At 46.1% G+C, this 16307-nt stretch overlaps 1 protein-coding gene across 2 annotated transcripts in view; it reads right to left on the bottom strand.

The window, feature by feature from the left end:
- Positions 1–2592, bottom strand: part of FBXO31 (F-box protein 31) — a 52359-nt gene extending 49767 nt beyond the window's left edge. The window contains exon 1 of one of the 2 annotated variants that reach the window (XM_060185038.1): positions 2192–2592. In XM_060185038.1, coding sequence (XP_060041021.1) covers positions 2192–2549 — 358 coding nt within the window. In that variant the 5' untranslated portion in view covers positions 2550–2592. The remainder of the gene's footprint in view (positions 1–2191) is intronic. The other variant, XM_007531469.3, reaches the window with a different exon arrangement.
- Positions 2593–16307: the final 13715 nt, after the last annotated feature.

The raw sequence follows: 16307 nt of genomic DNA, 5'->3' as shown, positions 1-16307 counted from the left end.
AAAATGAAACAAAGCAAACAACAGAAAAGAATTCACTAAAGGTTGAGGAGTCAGGTGGTAGTGCACCTGGTTGAACACACATGTTACAGTGCGCAAGGTCCCAGGTTCAAGCCCCCTGGTACCCACCTGCAGGGGGAAAGCTTCATGAGCGGTGAAGCAGGGCTGCAGGTATCTCTCTGTCTCTCTCCCTCACTGTCTTCCCCTCCCCTCTCAATTTCTGGCTGTCTCTAACCAATAAATAAATAAAGATAAATAAGAAAAAAAACACTTTTTTAAATTCACTAAAAGTAAAATAACAATTACCAAGAAACACTCCACAGGGTTATCTCACTGAGCCTGCAAGCCACCCTGCAGAAGTACTTGCCACAAACACTTTGCAAAAGGGAGACAAGATCTGGTAGTATATATAGTGTACCCCCCAACAGCCCCCCAGTATTTTGAGTGACTGAGCTTTACAGCAGAGATGACTGACCTTGAGAGCTAAGAGGCTTTCTCACAGCCCCCCTAGGGTGCAAAACTCAGAATATGCAAATCACCAGTGTGCATATCAAATCACGGCAACTCCACCCCACCTGGTGAAATAAATGCACCTGGAAAAAATAGTTCCAGAAGTTCCAAAAGGCATGTATCAAGTCTTATAAATCTCTAAGAAATGCACAAAGACCATCTTCACAGCACTGTTCATGACAAGAAAAACATAAAAGTGTGTGAACAAGGAAACAGTCTGTGGCACATGTGTGCCATGGACTACAATAAGGCTTTTTATACTGATCTGTCTCTAAGACACCATACATGGAAAGATCCAAAACTGAAGCCTTGACTCTATATGGGTATTTGGAGAGAAGTAGTCTTAAAATTGCCAACAGTGGCTTGTCTTTTATTGCAGAGGTCTTTTTTTTTTTTAATTTTTTTAATTTATTTTATTTTATTTTTACCAGAGCACTGATCAGCTCTGGTTTATGGTGGTGCAGGGGATTGAATCTGGGACTTGGAAGCCTCAGGCATGACAGTCTGTTTGAATAACCATTATGCTACCTACCCCTGTCCAGAGGTCTTTTACTGTTTTGCATCATTTGGATTTTTTTTTTTTTTACCCATCCTTTTTCACCAAAATATGAGAGCTGATTTAAGTTCTGTCACTGTTTACATGCGGAGCTTAGAATTTAACATTAATTAAGCGCACGTGGTGCAAAGCGCAAGGACAGGCAGAAGGATCCCGGTTCGAGCCCCCGGCTCCCCACCTGCAGGGGAGTCGCTTCACAAGCGGTGAAGCAGGACTGCAGGTGTCCCTCTCTCTCTCCCTCTCTGTCCTATCCAACAACGACATCAATAACAACTACAATAAAACAACAAGGGCAACAAAAGGAAATATTTTTAAAAGAATTTAACATTAAGAAATCTCTCCTCTTGAGATCTGCTACAGAACTAACTCGCTACCCTCACCACTGCCACCAGCACCGCGGAAGGAAAACCAAGTCCCCCAGCAGTTCCCGTCCCATCAACCATCACACCCCAAGAGTATCTCCTCCCGTCCTCAGGTGCAGCACCACAAACTTAACACCCTCCCATACTCCCGGCTCTCCAGCTACTGAAGTTCACCCTCATCTCTCCCTTCAGCTCTGCCTTCCAAAAAAGTAGCACACAGAAGTCATCTTATTCATCTCCCCCACCCCGCTTGCACCTCTAGGGTCTCCTATCCACCGAGGTCCCTCCAGCCCCCGCCCCAGTTTCCAGCCAGACCCTGCAGGATGCGGCACCCTCCTTGCTGCATCCCCTCATATGCACGAAGAGTGAGTGAGGTCTCCTCCCCACCCAGGGACTGCCCCCTAAGATCTGCGGTAAGGAGCTCCTGCACCCCTACCCGCGCACCCCTTCCCAGGCCAGAACTCCCCGCTGACCAGCGTCCTCCCCCCTTGAAGCCCCATCCGCGGTAGAATTGAGATTGAGGGCTCCCGTCCCCGAACCTCCGGCAGGCCTGGAAGCCAAACCCCCTATCCTCTTCCCAGCCGCCGCCCCCCCCCCCCCACTTTAAACAGCTTCGCCCAAGTCTCCTCCCACATCCGAGACCCCCGCCCAGTGGGAACCCCAGAGATTCCTCCAGGACAGGGCACCTCCGGGGTCCCAAGCTAGCCCCCCACACACACCCACACACACAAGCACTCTGAGCCCCAGACCCGCCCGGTCGGCTCACCCTCGCGGCAGCGCCGCCTCCAGATGGTGTCGGTGTGCAGGATGCGCCGGAACTTGGTGCAGACCTGGGCCAGGCTGGGGAGGTCGGTGCCGGGCAGCGAGGCGAAGATCTCCACCAGCAGCTCGGGCGGCAGCTCCAGCAGGGAGCAGCGCGGGGGCGGTGCGGGGCCCGCGCTCACGGCCCCGACGCCGACCCCGATCCCAGTCAGCGTCGCCGCGCCTGCCTCGATGAGCTCCTCCTCGGGGTCTGTGTCCGGCTCGCTGTCCGCCGCCGCCGTCTCGGCCGGGCCCCGGCGCTGCTGGCGCCGCCGGCATCCTCGCGCCGGGCCCACTCCGCAGAGCCGAGCGCAGACAGCCATGCTGGCCCCAACTGACCGCGACGACGCTGCGCATGCGCCTCCGCTCCGGACACGCCCCGTCGCCGGGACACGCCCCCGGGAATAGAGCCGCGGCCGGCCCCGCCCACCTGGAGGGAGCTACGAGGCCCCGCCCTCCCGGGAGCCCCACCTAGAGGTGAGGGACTTGTGGGTTTCTCCCTTGGCCAGGATGTAGAGCAAGGAACACCATCACCCACAGATATACTTTATTATTATTATCATCATCGTCGTCATCATCATCATCTTTATTATTATTGGGTAGACTGAGAAACACCTGCAACCCTGCTTCACCACTCGTCAAGCTTTCCCCTGTAGGTGTGGACAATGGGCTTCAACTTGGATCCTTGCTCACTGTCGTGTGTGTGATTAACCAGGTGCACCACTGCCTGGCCCCAAGATACACTACTTCTTATGGCCACACACATACACGCGGGCAAGACACAGAGTGCTGCCGGGTGTGAAGTTCGAACTCAGCACAGCCTGCTGCTGCACTAGCTGGGATCTTGAAGGTCGTCTCCAGGACACCCCCCCCTCGGACCCCTGGGAGGACAACCTTAAAGATGGTCCTGAGCACTCCTCCGAGGGACCCCGCAGGCATGCCCTCCAAAGGTGGCCCCCAGGACTGTCCAGATCACAAACACACACACATACACACACACACACACACACACACACACACACAAACCCTGTGAAAGCCCATAGGCTTGCCCCTTAACATGTTCCCAGGAACAACACCCTGACCCCCAGGATGATCCCGAGGACCACCAGCTAAAATGAACCCAAGAATCCCCAAAGACTGCCTAGAGGATTTTTTTTCCTTCAAGATTATCGCTGGGGCTTGGTGTCTGGCACTACGAATCCACTGCTCCCTGCGGCCTTTTTTTTTTTGTTCCCCCATTTTATTGCATATGACAGAGAGAAATTGATAAAGGATGGAGATAGAGAGGGAGAAGGGAGAAAGAAAGATAGAGGGGTCGGGTGATGGCACACCTGGTTAAGCCCTCACATTACAGTGTATAAGGGCCTGGGTTCAAGCACTCGGTCCCCACCTGCAGAGGGAAAGCTTGGCAGGGGGTGAAACAGGGCTGCATGTGTTTCTTTCTTTCTTTTTTTTTTTGAAGTGAAATGATTTTTTAATTTTTTATGTTTATTTATTTTCCCTTGTTTGTTGCCCTTGTTTTTCATTGTTGTAGTTATTGCTGTTGATGTCGTCGTTGTTAGATAGGACAGAGAGAAATGGAGAGAAGAGGGAAGACAGAGAGGGGGAGAGAAAGATAGACACCTGCAGACCTGCTTCACTGCCTGTGACTCCCCTGCAGGTGGGAAGTCGGGGGCTTGAACCTGGATCCTTAAGCCGGTCCTTGCGGTTTGTGCCACATGCGCTTACCCAGCTGCGCTACTGCCCGACTCCCGCTGCAGGTGTTTCTGTCTCTCTCCCTATCTCCCCCTTCCCTCTCAATTTCTGACTGTCTCTATCAAATAAATAAATAAAATTTAAAATATATTTAAATGACGGAAGCAAAGTCAGGCCTGCTGAATGGCACAGTCTTCAGCAGGCTAGGACTGACTGCAAAGTGGAAAGTCCTGGACTAAACTGAAGTTATTTATCCTCTTGTTTCCTATTACATTGATTATTTGAAGATTTATTGGCATACTGAAAATACACAGATATTACCTGAGGACAATAAAAATGGCAGAGGCAAGTCAGGCCTGCTGAATGGCACAGTCTTCAGCAGGTTAGGGCTAACTGCAAAGCGAGGAGTCCTAAGACTAAACTGAAGCTATTTTTCCTTACACTGATAATTTAAAGACTTGTTGACTATATTGGATACACACAAATATACCTGGGGACTATAAAAAAGAGATCCCCAGGGGAAGTGCATAGTGACAATAATTATAGCAGTGAGTGTAACAGGCTAAAAATGGCCTAGGAGCAGAAGCTGCTGTATCCATTGAAAGGCTTTCAGAAAAAGAGCTACTTATCACCACTACAGCTTCTCAATTAGCTGGACTCAGACCAAAAGCCAGAATTATGGGTGGCTTATAGTATAAGTGACTGTAGTCTTCACCTAGTTACTAAGAAGCCCTGTTGTTTTCCCTTACCTACAGACCCCCCTGGCCTTCCTTTATAGATATCTATGATGAATATAGAGGTTGTGTAGTTAAATAGCTATGTAAGGGTTAATGAATAAAAGTTAGTAAACTTTCATATAGGCAAAACTTAATGAACTCTCATACATTCAAAGATTAGCTAGAAGAGAGCCCTTATGGTGTATGCTTACTTTACAGCAGTAGATTTCTTTTTTTTTTTAATATTTGTTTATTTATTCCCTTTTGTTGCCTTTGTTTTATTGTTGTAGTTATTATTGATGTTGTTGTTGCATAGGACAGAGAGAAATGGAAAGAGGAGGAGAAGGCAGAGGGGGGGAGAGAAAGATAGACACCTTCAGACCTGCTTCACCGCTGCTGAAGTGACTCCCCTGCAGGTGGGGAGCCCGGGGCTTGAACCGGGATCCTTACACTGGTCCTTGTGCTTTGTGCCACTTGTGCTTAACCAGCTGGTGCTACTGTCCAACTCCCAGCAGTATATTTCTTTAGGTAGACAGTTTGCTAGATATTAAGAAAGTGTTATTTAGTTAGACCCATCCAAGAAGAGGTTAAAAAGAAAAGCTGTCAGACTGAGCTCCAGAAAATATATGCTAGCCAACCCAGACAGCTGAAACAAAGGGAATAATATTTGAGTTATCTTGGCCACACCAAGGCCACACAGATGGTCAATACATAAGAGAGGGTAGGCTGTCTCAAAAACTTTCAAGGAGAACATGTCTATAATGATAATAATGTCTGGAGTTATTTTTAGTGCTAATAAAAATCATCTTGCATGATGTCATGATGTATCCAGGTGAAAAGTGTTTAAATAAAAAAACCTCTGTAGACAGAGGGCAGAGGTGCCTCTCTCACGCATATGAAGCAGCTGATGTGTCTCTCACTTCATTTCTTCAACGCCAACTCCCCTCCCCTTCAGGACGTAGTAACTGTGATTGGGGCTAGCTCCCCGGATTTAAAAAGAGAGGAGAGGGGGGTCGGGCGGTGGCGCAGTGGGTTAAGCGCATGTGGCGCAAAGCGCAGGGACCGGCGTAAGGATCCCGGTTCGAGCCCCCGGCTCCCCACCTGCAGGGGAGTCGCTTCACAGGCGGTGAAGCAGGTCTGCAGGTGTCTATCTTTCTCTCCCCTTCTCTGTCTTCCCCTCCTCTCTCCATTTCTCTCTGTCCTATCCAACAACGAATTGCGTCAACAAGGGCAATAATAATAACCACAACGAAGCTACAACAAAGGCAACAAAAGGGGGGGAAAAAAAAAAAAAAGGGAGAGGAGAGAAGGATAGACAGCTGCAGACCTGCTTTGTCATTATTGAAGCTTCACCTCCTCCCCTCCCCCACCCGGAAGGTGGAAAGCTGGAGCTCAAACCCAGATCCTGGCACAGGTCTACTACTATGTGTGCTTAACTGGAAGCACCGCCGCCCTCTCCCAAGGACCCTATCTTCATACACACCAGATGACAGTGACACAAAGAACCCCCTCACCCCCACACCAGGGTGATCTCCAGGACCCACACCCCACACCCTAGGACAGCTCCGGAAATGTGGCTGGCGCACTGCCTGAAAGTTTGGAACCCCAAGATCCTGTGTATTCATTGTGTGCAACACCAAACAGGGTCGGACAATGGTCTTTTCTCTCTTTGAACAGTGCCTAATAACCAGAGACTACAGTTCTCTGCTCACCTGCTCACCCCTCACCCATGGAGGAAGACCCATCTCCCCAGTCTGTGACCTTAATCAACTGACCCCTACCTCCTTGTCCTGAAAAGCTATCCTCCTTAGGGAAGATGGTCCCTGTATAGTAATGCCATTACATTGTTATACCGTAAACATTTGTTTCCTTTTATACTAGATGACTCTCCTGTCACCTGACATATGTGCCAAACATATCGTGTAATCAATAAATTTACTGACTGAATATTGCAAGAAAAATTTTAAAAAGGAAATAAAAATGAGGACAGAATAACCTGTTGAGAAAAAAAAGAACAAATAAGTAAACTTATTAAAAAAAAAAAAAAAAAAAAGACAAGGAACATGAGCCAAAAAGATTGAGAAGACAGGAAGATTATTACCTGCCTGACCCAAGGTAGGAAGTATCTCAGCAAGCAGAAGAGCATCTACTAATAAAATAAATATTTACAGAATGCCTGACCAGCTCATGTGCTGTGGGTGTGGACTCATAGACTCTGAAGCATGCTGCTTGTCACTTATGTTTGTTTTGTTTATATTATATTAAATTTGCCAAATAAATCAGCCTGAGTTCACTATCTTTCTTGGAATGACTATATAAATCTCAAAAGTCAGAAAATAATCTGGTCTGGTTCTGTGAGGAGGCAGCTCAAACTTTCTGACTCTATGAAGAAATAGGGGTAGTAGGACCTGAAACCTGATATTCATCAGTCCTAGAGATATAAGAGCAAGCATTTGCAACATCCAAGCTCCGGTGCTTAGAATACTAAGTTAAAATGGACAGGTTAAGGTAAATAAATGGCCCGACTTAATTGCTTCAATGCATAGATGCCATTGAGTCAGGAGACATAACCTCAAGGTGTCACTATGTCATAGAATTCCTAACATATTTGTTGTAATCTCTCCTCACATAAATACGGTGGATAAAATCTCCATATTAGCTCCCCGGTCTTGAAGCAGTTCTTTCAAAGAAATATAAGAACTGTTCCCCAGTTCCTGGACAAAAGTGCTACATTTAATTTTCTTCATTTTGTTTTGTTTTACTAAAGCATTGCCTAATTCTGGCTAGTAGGGGACAAGGTAGAAGCTGGGACTTCAAAGGCTCAGGAATGAAGTCTTTCACATAACCATCAAGCCCCTGACTCCCATCTGCAGGAGGAAAGCTTCATGAGTGGTGAAGCAGGGCTGCAGGTATCTCTCTGTCTCTCTCCCTCTCTATTTCCTTCTCCCCTCTTGATTTCTCTCTTTTTCCAATAATAATTAAAAAATAAAATATATAAAATATTTATTTTATTTTATTTGTATTGCCTCCAGGGTTATCCCTGGGACTACGCCATGAATCCAATGTTCCCAGTGGCTTTTTATTTATTTATTTATTTTTATTTGCTAGAACAAAGAGAAATTGAAAAGGGGGAGAGAGAGAGAGCAGGAGACAGCTGCAGCATTATCTCAGTGCTTGTGAAGGCTTCTCTCTGCAGGTGGACACAGGTGGCTTGAATCCAGATCCTTTCGTGAACATATATATATATGTTTTCTCCCCAGAACACTCCTCAGCTCTGCTTATGGTGGTGCAGCAGATTGAATTTGGGAATTTTGGTGACTCAAGCATGAAAATCTTAACAACCATCATGTTATCTCCTCAACCCTTAATAGATTCCTGTTTTTTTCTTAATTTATAATTATTTTTAAAAGATTTGATTTATGAGTGGGGGTATAGCATAATGGTTATGCAAAAGATGACTGAGACTCTCAAGTCCCAGGTTCAATCCCCCACACCACCATAAGCCAGAGCTGAGCAATGCTCTGATATATATATATATATATATATATATATATATATATATATATATATAATATGAGGGAGTCAGAGCATTACTTAGGTACACGTGATGCCAGGGATAGAACTCATGACCTTGAAAGTCAGGCAGTAGCACAGCGGGTTAAGGGCATGTGGCACAAAGCCTAAGAACCGGTGTAAGGATCCTGGTTCAAGCCCCAGGCTCCCCACCTACAGGGAAGTCACTTCACAAGCGGTTAAGCAGGTCAGCAGGTGTCTATCTTCCTCTCCCCCTCTCTGTCTTCCCCTCCTCTCTCCATTTCTCTCTGTCCTATCCAACAATAACAACAACAATAATCACTACAACAATAAAAAAAGAAACAAGGGCAACAAAAGGGAACAAATAAATAAATATTTTTTAAAAATTGGGGCAGCATGGAATGTTCCTACTCATGACCACAGAATGTGAGTTCAGATCTAGAGGGATGCAGAGGTAACATAGGCTCCTAAGCTAATTATGGGACCCAGATCACATCAAATTGATGGGGTTTACAGTCAACAATAATTATACCCCTTTCCCATATCTAGGAGCTACTCTCTTCCCTGATCCAGCTTTCTGGTCCTTTTCCCAGCCATGACATCATCTCCCCAGACAATAACTTGGATCCACTGGCATATCACATTTCAGGCTCATGGGCAAAAAGAAAAAGGAAAAAAAAAAAAACTAGTATAGCCACAGGCCCTCTGGAATATAACTAAAATATGCCTACTAGCTATCTACAAAATGGAGGACCCCCCCCCCCAACTCTTCATCTGCACTATTCCATCCGTTAGGTCCATGATTGGTCAGCAATTTGTTTGGCTTTGTACGTTAATTCTCTTGTCAACCACCAGGTTCCAGATGCTAGCATAATGCCGACCAGACTTCCCTGGACAGACAACCCCACCAATGCGTCCTGGAGCTCTGCTTCCCCAGAGCCCTTCCCCACTAGGCAAAGAGAGAAACTGGCTAGGAGTATGGATTGACCTGTCAACACCCATGTTCAGCAGGGAAGCAATTACAGAAGCCAGACCTTCAAACTTCTGCATCCCACAATGACCTTGGGTCCATACTCCCAGAGGGTTAAAGAATAGGAAAGCTATCAGAGGAGGGGATGGGATATGGAGCTTTGGTGGTGGGAACTGTGCGAAGCTGTACCTCTCTTATCCTATGGTTTAGTCAATGTTTCCTTTTTATAAATAAAAAATTTTAAAAAAGAACTCAGGACCTCGTGCTTGAGAATTTACCTCCTGGACCATTATTATTTTAAATATTTATTCTTATTTACGTATGAGAGAGAGGAGGAGGAAAGGGAGGGCAGGGGAGGAGAGACTAAAAAATAGAGAACCAGAGCATCCTTCTGGCATATGTGGTGCCAGGGAGTGAATTTACCACATGCTCGAGAGCCCAGTGGCTTATCCACTGTGCCATTCCCCGAGCCACAATGAGAGACTGTAGCTCTCTTCATTAAAGAGCCCCCTCCCCCTGCCCCTGCTTGAAGAATCAGGAACATCTTCAGTTAGTGGTCTCCAGCCAGATGTGCTGGGGGTTTCTGGTTCTTTGGTATTTGTGACAAATAGAGGAAGACAACCCAGTTCGTCCTTCCTTCCTCCCACCCTTCTTTGTTTCCTTCCTTCCTTTCACCCTTTCACTAGAGCACTGAGCTTTAACGACAAGCCGTGGCTCCTGGCGGTGTGGGAGATTGAACCTGGGTCCTTTGGAGCCTCAGGCATGAGATTTTGCAGAGCCATTATGCTATCTCTCCAGCTCTGTTATTTAGTTTAGAATGAAATACAGAGAGCATGAGAAAGGGAGAGGAGATGGACAGACAGAAAGGAGATGCACCACTCCACTTGGATGCAACTCAGGCATCCAAGTTCGACATCCTCGAGGAAACACTCACGAAAGACATGTCTCCGATATCTGATTACTGTAAAAAATGGCGACTAATCCCTAGCACTGCAAAAACGGTATCATCTGTTTTCCATCTACACCATGCCTCGGCCTCACGTGAGCTTAATGTGCAGCTTGGCGATACGAGAATCTGGCATGAAGCCCAGCCAGTCTATCTTGGCGTTACTCTCAATCGCACTCTGTCATTTCACGAACATCTCATCTGCAGCAAAGGTGGGCGCGAGGAATAACATCATTGCAAGACTGGCCAGCTCCTCATGGGGCACGAGCACTTCCACACTGCGATCATCATCTCTGGCATTATGCTATTCCACTGCAGAATACTGTGCCCCAGTATGGTTCCGTAGCCCCCATGTCCACCTGGTCAATTCCAAATTATATTCCTCCAGGAGGATAATTTCTGGAACCATCCGTTCCACCCTGGTTCCATGGCTGCCAGTTCTTAACAACATCGTCCTGCCAGATATTCGTCGGGATGCGGCATCATCTAAGTTCATTTCCCACGTCTACGCTCGACCGGACCTGCCAATATACGCGGATATCTTCGCCCACCCTGTCCAACGCTTGACGTCTCGTCACCCAATCTTGTCCCCTACGCCTACACTGAACTTCTCTGTTCCAGACTCTTGGAAACAGAGTTGGCAGTCAGCTGAGGTAAAGAACAAACAACTCATCACAGACCCCTGCAAGCATCAACCCGGCTTTGACCTAGCACGTTATGATTGGGCCCTCCTCAATCGCTATCGAACAGGCCATGGCCGGTGCGCTGCTATGTTCCATCGCTGGGGAGCCAGAGACGACCCGAACTGCCCCTGTGGCTCCAGACAGACTATGACCCACATAGTCAACGACTGCCACCTCTCCAGATTCAAAGGAGGTCTCGAAACTTTACATCAGGCTCAACCTGACGCTGTTGACTGGCTACGAAAGAAGGGCAAACGCTAGAAGAAGAAGAACCACTCCACCTTCCATTGAGTTCCCCCAGGCCACCCAGATGCTCTTTAAGGCTCAGCTCAGCTGTCCTCTCCTGCAGGAAGCCCTTCCTGACTGCCAGTCCAGGTCAGGTACCTCTCGAGCAGGGAGGCCAGCCGAGAGACACCCCAAAAGCCTGGAGGGTTCTTAGGTGGATGCAGGCATCCTTCATTCTCTACTTCTTGATCTGTATGGTGATTGGATATTTGGAGCGCTAGCTACCTAGGGCAACTCTCTACCACTTAAGGGATGACTCCTTTTGGCCTCTGGCCACAGGTTTTTCTTCTTCAAATTCCACTGATGGGTGCTTCTCGCCACAGGTTTTGCTGCTAATTCCAATGGAGTGTGGTAAAGCCAGGGGCCCCTGGGTCCCATGAGGGGCGTTTTTTTTCTGTGGACAATTCTATTTTTACTAGGCCTACTACTTGGAACTGGATATGAAAAGATTAACAAACATACTTTATTTCCCTCAGAGGAGTTTAAAGCTTACTAAAATGTAGAAAATGACTGTTAAATTTCCATATTTATTTATTTATTTTGCCTCCAGGATTATCACAGGGGCTTCATGTCAGCAGGATAAATCTAGTGTCCCTGGAATTTTTTTCCATTTTTAAAATATTTTTAAAGAATTTATTTATTTATGAGAAGGATAGGAGGAGAGAGAGGGAGAGAGAAAGAACCAGACATCACTCTGGTACATGTGCTGCCAGGGATTGAACTCAGGACCTCATGCTTGAGAATCCAATGCTTCATCCACTGTGCCACCTCCCGGACCACAATCTTTTCCCTTTTTTTTTTTTTAAATTATTTATTTCCTTTTTGTTGCCCTTGTTTTTTTCTTTTTATTGTTGTAGTTATTATTGCTGTTGGTATTGTCGTTGTTGGAGATGACAGAGAGAAGTGGAGAGAAGAGGGAAAGACAGAGAGGGGGAGAGAAAAATAGACACCTGCAGACCTGCTTCACCGCTTGTGAAGTGACTCCCCTGCACGTGGGGAGCTGGGGGCTCAAACCGGGATCCTTATTGCCAGTCCTTGTGCTTTGTGACACGTGAGCTTAACCCGCTGCGCTACCACCCAACTCCTAATTTTTTCCCTTTTTATCTCACTTTTATTCAGTAGGAAAGAGAAGTCTAGAGGGGGAGGGGAGATAGAAAGTGCAAGAGACAGACACCTGCAGTATTTCCTTCACTACTTGTGAAGCTTTCTCCCGGCAGGTAGTTAGTGGGGGCTTGTGCATGGTAATGTGTGCACTTAACTTGGTGCACCACCACCCAGCCCCAAAACTTCCATCTTTAGAAGAATGGCTAAATTGTGCTATATGCCCAGAGCCATATAGTCTTTAAAGAGACAGAGAATTATTTGTCTATTATAATGTGAGAGACCAAGATTAGAGGACTGTTCATCTCTGGTTTATGGTGCCAGGGATTGAGCTTGGGGCCTTGGGGTTTAACATAACACTGTGCTCTAACAAGGTGAGCCCCATAATTTTATATCCTTGACAGAAGGAATATTAGAGGCTATGTACAATAACCTATCCAAAGATGGCAAGGGGGCTGGAAAGATATCTCAGCAGTTGAACATAGGACTTGGATGTTTGAGGTCATAGGTTTTACCATCATATGCTAAGAAGTAAGTAGTACTCCTGTAAAATGGTTGGAGAGCTGGCTTAGTGTTTAGAGCTTTGAACTTAAAGTCATGAAATCCAGATTTCAGTTTCTGGCACCATATGTGCCAGAGTGATGCCTCTGTGTGTGTGTGTTTCCTCTCTCATTAATAAATCATTTTCAAAAAGTATTTTAAAAGACTTTGTGTAGAACTGATAACTATCCCACCTGGCACTCTGAAAGCTTTTGAACACATTTATAATATCATTTAAAAATATTTATTTATCCTATGGTTTTGTTAATTTATCCTTTCTTAAATAAAAAAAATATTTATTTTCCCTTTGTTGTTTTTTTAATGATATATTTTTTAACTTTTTATTTTATTTTATTTTATTTATTTATTCCCTTTTGTTGCCCTTGTTGTTTTATTGTTGTAGTTATTATTGTTGTTGTCGTTGGATAGGACAGAGAGAAATGGAGAGAGGAGGGGAAGACAGAGAGGAGGAGAGAAAGATAGACACCTGCAGACCTGCTTCACCGCCTTCACCGTGAAGCGACTCCCCTGCAGGTGGGGAGCCGGGGTTAGAACCGGGATCCTTATGCCGGTCCTTGTGCTTTGCGCCACCTGCGCTTAACCCGCGGCGCTACAGCCCGACTCCCACCTTTGTTGTTTTTTATTGTTGTTGTAGTTATTGTTTTTGTTACTGATGTCATCATTGTTAGATAGGACAGAGAGAAATGGAGAGAGGAGGGGAAGACAGAGAGGGGGAGAGAAAGATAGACACCTGCAGACCTGATTCACCGACTTTTAAGCGACTCCCCTACAGGTGGGGAGCTGGGGGCTCCAACCTGGAGCCTTATGCCGGTCCTTGTACTTTGCGCCACATGCGCTTAACCCACTGCTCTACCGCCCGATTCCCACATTTATAATATCTTATATAAAACTGCAGCTTCACAGAAAATGAGCATGTATTCACATTAAAATGAAGGAAAACCACATAGTACAAATCGTATGTGTGAACATTATTTGGAGACAGCAACGGACTCTTCCTGATAAAGTGATAACATCAAAGAAAATAAGTAGAACACAGAGAAGGGCTCTTTTTTTTTTTCAGGTAGTTGCCTCAAAAGTCACTGAAAATAATATTTCTTGAACTTCAGGAAACCATATCTTTTTTTTTTTTTTTTAAGAAAGGATTAATTAACAAAACCATAGGGTAGGAGGGGTACAACTCCACACAATTCCCACCGCCCAATCTCCATATCCCACCCCCTCCCCCGATAGCTTTCCCATTCTCTAGCCTTCTGGGAGCATGGACCCAGGGTCATTGTGGGTTGCAGAAGGTGGAAGGTCTGGCTTCTGTAATTGCTTCCCCGCTGAACATGGGCGTTGACTGGTCGGTCCATACTCCCAGTCTGCCTCTCTCTTTCCCTAGTAGGGTGGGTCTCTGGGGAAGCGGAGCTCCAGGACACATTGGTGGGGTCTTCAGTCCAGGGAAGTCTGGCCGGCATCCTGATGACACCTGGAACCTGGATCTTTTTTTTTTTTTTTTTTTTAAGATTTTATTTATTAGAAAGACAGGAGGAGAGAGAAAGAACCAGATATCACTCTGGCACATGTGCTGCCAGGGATCCAACTCAGGACCTCACGCTTGAGAGTCCAAAGCGTTAGCACTGCGCCACCTCCCGGACCACAAAACCATGTTATCTTTAACTTCAAGAAGCATGTTATCTTTATTCATGCTGGTTCTAAGAATCCAGGTTTGGAAAATGGAATCTTGCTAGCTGCTGGGAAGAAACAGTCAAGGTGATAAAAAATGGAAACAGTAGTAGTTGGGTGGTAGTGCAGCGTGTTAAGTGCACGTGGTGGGTTGCGCAAGGACCTAGGTAAGGATCCCAGTTCGAGCCCCCTCAATCCCCACTTGCGGGGGAGTCGCTTCGCAGGCGGTAAAGCAGGTCTCCAGGTGTCTTTCTCTCTCCCTCTCTCTCTTTTTAAAATAATGATAATGACTTTTTAAAAATTTTATATTTATTTATTCCCTTTTGTTGCCCTTGTTTTATTGTTATAGTTATTATTGTTGTCATTGATGTCGTCGTTGTCAGATAGGACAGAGAGAAATGGAGAGAGGAGGGGAAGACAGAAAAAGGGAGAGAAAGATAAGACACCTGCAGACCTGCTTCACCGCCTGTGAAGAGACCTCCCTGCAGGTGGGGAGCTGGGGGCTCAAACTGGGATCCTTATGCCGGTCCTTGCGCTTTGCGCCACCTGAGCTTAACCCGCTGAGCTACTGCCTGACTACCCTCTCTCTCCCTCTCTTGTCTTCCCCTCCTCTCTCCATTTCTCTCTGTCGTATCCAACAACAACGGCATCAATAACAACAATAATAACTACAACAGTAAAACAACAAGGGCAACAAAAGGGAATAAATAAATATTTTTCTAAATGGAAACAGGGTACCAAAGCTAACCTAGCGGTTCATGGTTTAAAATGTGTCCCTTGTAGTCTTATATATGGGCAAGAGCTGGAAAAACAGCCATCCTTCTGAATTAGTTTAGAATTTAGCAAGTGGTGGCCGGGTGGTAGCGCAGTGGGTTAAGCGCACATGGCGCAAAGTGCAAAGACCGGCGTAAGAATCCCGGTTCAGGGAGTCGATGTAGCGCAGCGGGTTAAGCGCAGGTGGCGCAAAGCGCAAGGACCGGCATAAGGATCCCTGTTTGAACCCCGGCTCCCCACCTGCAGGGGAGTCGCTTCACAGGCGGTGAAGCAGGTCTGCAGGTGTCTATCTTTCTCTCCTCCTCTCTGTCTTCCCCTCCTCTCTCCATTTCTCTCTGTCCTACCCAACAACGACTACAACAATAAAACAACAAGGGCAACAAAAGGGAATAAATAAATAAAATAAATTTAAAAAAAAAGAATCCCCGTTCGAGCCCCCAGCTCCCCACCTACAGGGGGGGTAGCTTCACAAGCGGTGAAACAGATCTGCAGGTGTCTATCTTTCTCTACCCCTCTCTGTCTTCCCGTCTGTCCTCTCTCGATTTCTCTCTGTGCTATCCAACAAAGACAGCAATAACAACAATAAACAAGGACAACAAAAGGAAAAAAAATAGCCTCCAGGAGCAGTGGATTCATAGTGTAGTCACCGAGCCCCAGCAATAACCCTGGAGGCAAAAATAAAATAAAATAAAAATTTAGCAAGTTCCAACTGGGGAGATAGCATAGTGGCTATGCATCAGGCTCTAGGAGTTCTCCAGCACCATAAACCAGAACTGAGCAGTGATCTTGTAAAAAACAAACAAAATAAAATAGAATTGAGCAAGTAAATAAAACACTGATGAAACCTTGGCCTTAGTTCAAGTGTCATATGCATTATTTCAGCAACAACTGTAGTTTTTTGAGTGGTTTCTTACGGTTTTTCCTCTGTGCACTCGTTTGCTGATTACAAAGACAGTCTTCCTAAGAGAAGAACACAGACTGCTTTCTCTCAGTCTGACTCCAACTTTGAGGACCCAGGGAAGAAGCTTTCAAAGCTTGTAACCTGTTGCGAATCAATGTCAAAATCCTCCTGACCACCCTTTCTGAGAATAGCTCAGACGAACTCTTGAGCAATACTTGTTTGTTTACTTGTTCTAAAGAGCAGAGAGATG

This window comes from Erinaceus europaeus, chromosome 2, assembly GCF_950295315.1.
Source record: "Erinaceus europaeus chromosome 2, mEriEur2.1, whole genome shotgun sequence".
In the NCBI taxonomy this organism is placed as follows: domain Eukaryota; kingdom Metazoa; phylum Chordata; class Mammalia; order Eulipotyphla; family Erinaceidae; genus Erinaceus; species Erinaceus europaeus.
The sequence above is the reverse complement of the archived record's forward strand: the minus strand, read 5'-3'. Positions and strand labels throughout refer to the sequence as shown.